Source organism: Lynx rufus, unplaced genomic scaffold (genome assembly GCF_022079265.1).
Source record: "Lynx rufus isolate CCGP_SWC_20201006 ecotype Redwood Valley unplaced genomic scaffold, mLynRuf1.p SCAF_1, whole genome shotgun sequence".
Taxonomy (NCBI): Eukaryota; Metazoa; Chordata; class Mammalia; order Carnivora; family Felidae; genus Lynx; species Lynx rufus.
In genome coordinates this window covers 150933317-150942590 of record NW_025814823.1, presented here as the reverse complement: position 1 = coordinate 150942590, position 9274 = coordinate 150933317, and the positions used below count along the sequence as shown (strand labels likewise).

The window sequence follows — 9274 nt, the reverse complement described above, 5'->3', positions numbered from 1 at the left end:
GTATAATTTCTTCACACAGTAGTTCTGGTATTCAATCAAAAAATAACAACATAACTTAACAAAATATTATAAATAAAAATAAGCACAAATAAAAAAAATAGTATAAGTAATATAAAATAAAAAAATGTAAGAGATGGGCGCCTGGCTGGCTCAATTGGAAGAGCATGAGACTCTTGCTCTTGGGTTATGAGTTCAAGCCCCAGGTTAGGTGTACAGATTACTTAAGTAAATAAATACTTAAACTTAAAAAAAAAATGTAAGAAACCTATAGGTAAATAAGATAAATTTGGTAAAAAACCACAAGAAAAAACAAAGGAGCTTCAGATAATAGCAGACCCCAAAATTACTAGACACAGGTTTTAAAATGATTTATGCTTCATGTGTTTGAGAAAATAAAAGATCCAATTGAGGTAGATAACTAGACAGATAACTAGAAACCATAAAACCATAAAACAGAAACAAACAGAAATGACCAAGATGACAACCAAAAAAGTAACAATAAATGCTTCAACAGGTATGTCTGACAGGAGATTAGAGACTTCAAAAGAAAACCATGAACTCAAAGAAAGGTAAGAATTATCTAGAATGAACCATCAGAGACAAATGAATGGATACATAAAGGATAATATAAAATGATCTATTATACATTTGAGTGCCAGAAGGAGAGAAGGGGGACAGGATGGAGGAGAAGCAGTATCTGATAAAAGCTGAGAATTTTCCGAAAGAGAATAAGAACATCATATCCCAGATTCGAGAAGCATTACAAACTTCAAAAAGAAAACCAACAAAACCCAAAACATTTAGTTACATCGTAATCAAACTGCTTCAAATTTAAGACAAACATCTTAAAAGCAGCCAGAGAAAAAAGATTACTTTTAAAGGGACAAAAATAAAACTGACATTATTTCTCAAAAAAAATTATGGGAGCCAAAAGCAATGGAATATATCTTCAAAATGATAAAATAGCTGTTAATTCAGTGAAAATATTCTTTGAAAATGAAGGTGAAGTAAATGGTTTAAGGATACAAAAATTGAATTTATCACCAGCAGACATTTACAAAAGGAAATACCAAAGCATGTTCTTCAGGAATAAGAAATATGATCCCAGACAGAAGCTCAGAAATTCAAGGAGTCATAAAGCACATAGACAAAGTAAATGTTTGAGTAAATATAAAAGCACAGTAACTGTATAAAAATGTTGTCTTGAGGAATTTAGGACATTAAGTATACACAATGTATATAACATGAAGTGGGGTGGTAAGTAAAGCTGATGTGTTCTCAGGTCCTTGTATCATCCAGGAAGAGGTATAATACAACCTAATAAAAGAATATATAGCTCTCAAGTTCATGGGGCAGGAGAAACAGAATAATTAAAAAATAATCAGAAAGAATGCAAAAAAAGGCAAAACCAACATAGGACAAATAAAGAACAAATAATATCATAATAGATTCAAATCAAGCATATTAGTAACTATGTTACACATAAATGGATTAAACACTTCAATTAACAAAATATTATCAAAATAGATTTAAAAAATCTATTCTTTCATACCACTCCTCAGAGTAAAATGCCTTTCCCATCATACTCAGAATAAAATCCAAACCCTTTCCTGGCTTTCAATGCTAATACAATTTAACCCTTTTATACCCCCCAAACTTATTCTTTTCTTAGTCACTATACTCCAAAAAGGTAGGCTTCTTTGATTCCTGGAACATTCCAAATTAGTTCCTGCCTTAAGGTTTGGCGTTATTGCCCTAGCTGCAAGCATGGTTTCCTCAATTTTTGCAAAAGTGGATATTCCCGTCAAATAGGAGCTTAAGTGGCATTTTCTTAGAAGCTTTCCTTCCTTCCTCACGTGATCTAAAATAGTCATCTATTTTAATTTCCTGACTACCACTGTTAACTATCTTATATTCTTATTTAAGGTCAATTATCACTAAAATGTAAATTCTTTCATAGTAGGAACTATGAGAGAGAGAAAGAGAGTGTGAGTGGGGCAAGGGCAGAGAGAGAGGGAGACACAAAATCTGAAGCAGACTCCAGGCTCTGAACTGTCAGCACACAGCCCAGCTCGGGGCTCGAACTCATGAAACACGAGATCACGACCTAAGCCGAAGTCAGATGCTTAACTGACTGAGCCACCCAGGTGCCCTGCAGTATGCTTCTGAAGAGCATGTTGTTTTGTTTTTCCCAAATGAGGAAGATGAGAATTATATGGAGGTTACAAAGCATACTTTTGAGAAAGAAATAAGCCCCTTTCATCCATTCTTAAATAAAGGAAAATAAAATTTTAAAAATTACCTCCTTACAGAAAGGTTTTAAGGGTAATTCCAGGAATGGTGATTGATATACTTTGGTTACTTTTTTACTCTTTGTTCTATGTTTAGGATTTTCTTTTTCACATCAAAGCAATCTTACTGGTCATAATTTTGCAGCCTGCTTTTAACTTGGAAAAGAAACACTTCCCATTAGAAAGACTAGTCTAGGGGACCCTGGGTGGCTCAGTTGGTTAAGCCTCCGACTTTGGCTCACATCATGATCTCCCAGTTTGTGAGGTAGAGCCCTGCGTTGGGCTCTACGCTGACAGCTCAGTGCCTGGCGCCTGCTTCAGATTCTGTGTCTGGCTCTGCCCCTCCCCCGCTCACACTTGCTCTCTCTCTTTCTCTAAAAAAAAAAAAAAAAAAAAAAAAAAGATTAAATAAACATTAGAAAGACTAATCTACTTTTAAAAAATAGCTATATTTCACTAAGTATACATGATAGCATTTGACTCATCTCTAATTGCTAACTACTGTTTCTAATTTTTTATCATTATAAGTATTGCTACCACGAATACTTTTGTTCATAAAGCATTTTAAGAGTAATGTAACTAAAGTGATTTTTGTCCACAACATTCATTTAAATGGTATTTCTTAAGGAGAAGGAGGTGGTCAACACAAAAAGGTCTCAGCTTTCTAGGTATTTATGTGTAATTAGGAAAACAATATACTATAGTAATTTGGGGGGAAATTACAAAGGCACCTTGTAAGAAAGGACATAATAATCCTATTTATTAAAGCAAAGAAAAAGCAATTTTAATTTCTCAGAAGAGGAGCTAATCAGGAAAACATTTTGTGAACAATATGGAGCTGGTCTTTGAAACAGTGATAGGTCTTTAATGGTTGAAAATGTTCCAGGTCATTGTGGGTGTTGAAGGAGGAAGTAACTTTTCTGCTGTTCTTAAGTTATTTGAGAACAGTTCTCACTCAGGACATTGCAACTTTTAATAAAACAAACAAACAAATAAGCCTTAACAATAAGCAACCAAGACTTGGATCAAAGATTAGACTAATTCCCTTGCCAAGAGTACTGAATTTCTTCCTAATCTCCCTTATCCACGTCTTTTATTTCCTTTCATAATTTTCCCTTCTTTTTATCTGTCAAAGACTCTCATCTATTTTAAAGAATGGAAATAGGTAAATCCCTCTACTTCAACACATGTAACCAATACAAAACACTGTAATTATTTGTGGGATAAAAAAGACAGGGAGATGCTGCCTTTAAACATATATGGTATGCATTTTAATCTTTAGAAAACATTACGTATGACAGATTTTTCACACTGTAAAAGAAATTAGAATATTAAAGGATATTAATCAAGGGTTATTTACCAAATTGTCAAATACCAAATAAGGAACATAGAACTCCATGATCTATTAAAAATGATAAGCAGATAACGAATACTGACTGTGATTTCCTCTCGTGGTTTTACTCTGGCAGGAATAGATTCCATCCTGATAATAATTCCAGTCTTACTGTCACATAGGAGGAGATGCTCTGTGAACCTCAATGAGGCTGCCAGGTTTAGGACGGATGTAAGAACCAAAGTGTCAGAAATGAAAGAGTAAGACTTCACAGGATGTGTTGTTACTGACAGACTGATAGCCAGTTTCCTTCTCCACCTTTTCTTCCTCAAGGATAGCAGCTGCTTCCCACAGATACACAAGCAGAACGACTCCAATCCTTCTCTACCACACTTATCATCTGCAGATGCCCTGGGGCTTGTCTATTTACAACCTTGTCCCTATAGAGCAGAGGTGGAACCCTCAGGGAAGTTCTGGATCCGTTAGCAGCCGGTCTGTTTCACAAACTATTTCTCAGCCCCACCCCACCTCCAGCTACTTCCAACGTTGGTACTTACAATTCCTGTATCTTTATCACATTATTCATCCCCCTTCCACCCCCACCAAAAAAAGAAAATTTAAAGTGAAAACAACTCATACACTCTGTCTCTAGGCCCCTTTTTCATATAAAGCATGCTTCTTTTGGGTGGCTCAGAAGTGGTTCCCATGGTCTTTCGACCATTTATAGCTTGGGTATCATGCTCTCCAGGTACATGTATAGCCACTCCTGCCTGCCCAACCTTCTTAAATTTCTTGTTAAGCTTCCTAGTTTACCTCCCAAGACCAGCTTTGTAACAAAACTAGATACTGGCAAAAAGAGATCCTGTAAGTGAAATTGTAGATACAGTCACGTCTTAAACAAGGATCCCAAGTTGTGAGATTAATTTCTGGGTTAAAGGTGCTCTGTATATCCACTTCAAGCCTGCCTCCAGTACCGTGGCTTACAGCCAAATAAAAAAGGCACAGAGTTGCTGGGTAAAGATTTTGGAAAAAAGCACAAATTAAGAGGTACACGGGAGTTTCACTTTTTCCCCAGCTGATGATATATATTTTTTAAAATAAAAGGAAACCGTCCACATTGGAATGTATTAAATAGGCAGAATTCTCCTCCTGGTTTCTCTGCTCTTGGTAGATGTTCTTCTGGCTTCAACTGGTATATATGAATAGTGAAGAAACATCTGAGGATCAAATTCCACTGCCCCGAGGAAGAGGAGCGCTGCAGGACGCACTAAAGCAGGTAGAAGAGATGACGGAGGGACAAACAGGTCTGTGGAGATCCGGAAAGTCTCCAGGAAGGGGCAGCCTGGAAAAGGAGAAGGTAAAAGAAAGCGCGTGGCTGAGTTCAGGCAATTACTGTTGTCTCAGCACGACCACGGCCTGTGATTTTTCTCCCTCACTAAATCCTCTGGGGTCAGTCCCCACCCCGTTCATCAACCTGCGCCTCCATCGCCTCCCCGGGCGAGGATGCGCTCCGGCCCAAACCACCCAACGTACCTCCGAGGCTCACGGTCGCAGCAACACCCCCCGCCCGCCCACCTACCTGTGCTGCGCCTGCGCCTCCCCCCCGCGCACTCTCAAGGTCAGCACCGCCCCCAGCCTCTAACCTAGCACCCACGGAAGTGGCATTAGAGGACGTCCTGCGTATGCTCACCTCTGCGTGGCGTGGGGTCGCAGGCGTTCAAGGAAGGGAGGGACTTCCTGTCCCGCGCGGGCAGAACTTCCGCCAGAGCCGGAAAACTCTCTCCCTCGCGTTGTTTAAGAGGCTCCCGTCTGCAGGGTGGGGAGGGAAGGTCCAGGACGGTCCCGGGGATTCCAGGGCGTCCGGTCTACGACCTGTCCTTGGCGCCATGGTGAGTCCTCGTTTGAAGACTGGAGTAACAACAGGGGGAAGGAAGGGGCCATGAGGTCAGTCCTGTGAAGGTAGCCAGTCGGATTCCCGGCTGAGGATGCAGCAGGCGAGAGCAGTGGGATGATTCGTGGGGGCAGGACCCCGCACCTGTCCCGGAGTGCTGAAGCTCCGGGGCCCCTGAGGAAGCGGCATCCAACCTGCCCAAAGGCGAGGTTTGTCCGGGAGTACCTAGTAGGTAGCCAGAATGTTCGTGGTCCATTCACTGTGTATGGCGTGTGGCGCCAGGTGGTCCCTAGAGCTGACCTTGCCGGGTTGATCATTTCCGCCCCTCCCTCCTCCTCTGCTGCTTGGCAGTGGCCAAGAACTTAAGATCTTAGAAATTCCTTTAGCTTTTCCAAGTTGACACAAAGAAACCCTTTCTTGTAGAGGATCAATACTTGTCACCTAAGATAAAGGGCAAAGTCAGCTTATCTTTCAGACTCAGCCCATTTGAGATTGGGAAGGGTGTCATAAAAAATTCAGACTCGGTAAAGAGGGATTTTATTCGAAAGGAATATTGCAAAGGTCTGGGGAATGGGACTATTGCATAGGAGAATGCTCTAACCATAAGATCGGCAAGAGTCTCAAAGGTTAAGCAAAAAGGTTTTTCTTTTATAGGGAGGAGTAAAATAATGGTAGGAAGAACCATATGTGGGGAGGTGAGGTGAAAGCATAGTACATTGAACAGTTAATCAGATTGTTTTACTCTCAGGCCAGTCTGTTCTGAGGAAGAGCTGTCAAAAAGGAGTTGTATGCTGCTTCAGACTGAACCGGGGGAAAGAGGATCTTAACCAGAATTTCAGTAACAAATGTTTTGTTTCAGTTGATCTGTGGGCACATGCAGTTCAGCCAATCACTTGTGAAACAACGAATGGGAATTTGTGGGCTCTGTCTCTGAGCTTGTCATAGGTAAACACGTGGGGCATCTGTGAGTCTTACCTAAGTCATGTGGGTACCAGTGGTTCATTGCAGTAAGCCCTTGACAAAACACAAAAGGGTGTAGGGGGTATTTCTGAACCTTTGCTCATTTTTTTTTTTAATTTTTTTTTTCAATGTTTATTTATTTTTGGGACAGAGAGAGACAGAGCATGAACGGGGGAGGGGCAGAGAGAGAGGGAGACACAGAATTGGAAACAGGCTCCAGGCTCTGAGCCATCAGCCCCAGAGCCTGACGCGGGGCTCGAACTCACAGACCGCGAGATCGTGACCTGGCTGAAGTCGGAAGCTTAACCGACTATGCCACCCAGGCGCTCCCCTTTGCTCTTTTCCAAGATCACAGGGATCTGGTAAAGTTCAACATTGTCAATTATTTGACTATATAAAAGATTTCAAGTTCTCATCTGGAAGGGAGTGTGTCTTGGCATTTAGTTTCAGTGTACCATGTTTATCCAGGACCAAATGTCGACCTTGTTCAGCTGTTGTGTACAATGTTGGACTTTCGAATGACTTAGAAACTTCAATGAATGTGAAAGAAAAGAACTTCAAAGTAATGTGGTTTCTGGTGTACTCTACCAGCTAATGTAACATATGATTCTTTTTGGCACTCTGTGTGTTTTTAACTTCAGTGAATAATACAGTTTTTGTTCATTAAGAGTTTTTTTTTTCTTTTCTTCTCTTTTATATCAGTGAAATTAAGACAAAGATAGGGTATAGTAGAATGAGAAGGAGCCAAAGACAATAATTAGCCTAACCACCTCCACTCCACTCTCTCCCTAATTTGACATAAGGAAGAGTCTGAGGTCTGGAAATAAGCACTGGTTTCCCTAAGATAACACTAGTTTGGCATAGTCAGACTACTACTGACTTAAAAACTCAGTAAAAAATCTCCACTTCTAAATTTAAGCTCAGTTTTTGCTTATTGGTCTGAAAAGCAGAGGATGAAAATACAATAAAAATCCTTAAATGTACAATAGTCACAAAGAAGCTGAATGTGAACTTACGCCCAGTATTCTGTAATACTAGAAGGAGAACTCCTCCTCCTGCCATCTCAAAAAATATAGTTTTATTTTAGGTTGAGGTAAACTCATGCTGTTTCTCAAAATGTCACGTAAGAGAATGTCACCTGGAGAAGGTCACCAGGGGCCAACTAATTGACTCTCCATTCTGGTATTGCTATTATTTTTGTGTTAACTTAACTTAACTCCACTTAAGTGTTCCCAGTCATGAAGTTGATAACGTCTGTATATGAAAGTTTAGGCAATGTATGGAATCCTTCAAAAGAAAAGGTTTAGACATTAAATGAAGTGAGGGGTTGAATTTATTTTGAATACAGCTTGGTTAAATTGAGAACTTTTTCACAGCTTGGGCCTAATGCTATGCAAAACAGGCTGTACTTGAACTCAGAAGACCCAGATTCTGCCCATTATTAGTTCCATGAATTTGGAAAAAGGAGTCAACTTAGGTAAGGGTTCCAGTTTCCTCTTAGATAAGAGAAGTGGGGCTTGATGGAGATTAAAACATCTTTTTTTTTTTAAGTTTACTTATTTTGAGAGAGAGAGAGAGAGAACGAGCAAGCTAAGGAGGGGTGGAGAGAGAGAGAATCCCAAGAATCTGCACCGTTGCAGAGCCTGATGTGTGGCTTGAACTCACGAACTGTGATATCTTGACCTCAGCCTAAACCAAGAGTTCTTAACTGACTGAGCCACCCAGGCACCCCAAGATTAAAATACTTTCTAATTCTCACATTTCTGATTCTTTAACTTTCAGGACTTTTTTCAGAAGAGGTACATGTTTCTCATTCAAAAAATTTTAGTCTTGGGGCACCTGAGTGGCTCAGTCGGTTGAGCGTCCCACTTCAGCTCAGGTCATTATCTCATGGTTCGTGAGTTCGAGTGGGTTCGAGCCCTGCGTTGGGCTCTGTGCTGACAGCTCAGAGCCTGGAGCCTGCTTCAGATTCTGTGTCTCCCTCTCTCTCATCCCCTCCTCTGCTCATGCTGTCTCTGTCTCTCAAAAATAAATAAATGCAAAAAAAAAAAAATTTAGTCTGACTTCCACTTTTTTCCTTACCCACTTTTTTCCTTACCCTTTTGATTTTTCAAATTTGATTTTTTTTCATTCTCCTTGTGTTTTTTTTTTTATACATCATGTAGGTAATACTTGGAATCTTTGTACATATGTTTGGCCAGGTATTTCACTATTGTCCTAAGTACTATTACAGAATGGAAAGCAAAGCGTTGGGACACCTTGATTTTACTTGTTTTAATTGATAAAAATTCACTCTGTTCTTTTATTCCCTGGTACATTAAGTAGACCCAAACTCAGTAAATGCCTGTGCATGTAATAAGGTTCTTCTGTTGTGAGCAGATGAGAGTAGGATTATGGTCCAGACTAAAAATACTTAGTATTCACTCTTAAGTTTTTCTTTCATGTTGTAAAAATTGTTAGTCTATAGACAGTTTACTAAAGGAATGATGAAACTATTTCTTCTCTTATACTTTTCTTTTTGAAAATTACAAATCAGCTGTAATCAAATAGATCTTTTTACCATTTAAGCTTATTTGCAGGACAAAGTATGTAGAATAGAGCTAGTTCCTGGAATTGGAGGTATCTCATGGCTTGTTTTATTTATGTAGCATTCTGTGGTAATTTTTATTGCTGGGATTGAGCTATGTTGTCTGCTGGCAAAAAAAAAGGGCTGTCAACTTCTGCCTTACTCATTTAGAGTTAATGAGAAAGATTAGGGGGCCGAAAGGGGTATTGAGAAGAGAATGGTAAATGTTATAA

General features: G+C 39.6%; 1 protein-coding gene across 1 annotated transcript in view; it reads left to right on the top strand.

Moving 5' to 3' along the window:
- Positions 1 to 5420: 5420 nt before the first annotated feature.
- TMEM161B (transmembrane protein 161B) overlaps positions 5421 to 9274 on the top strand; it is a 70856-nt gene continuing 67002 nt past the window's right edge. Inside the window, exon 1 of the mRNA XM_047088798.1 lies at positions 5421 to 5513. Coding sequence (XP_046944754.1) covers positions 5511 to 5513 — 3 coding nt within the window. The 5' untranslated portion in view covers positions 5421 to 5510. The remainder of the gene's footprint in view (positions 5514 to 9274) is intronic.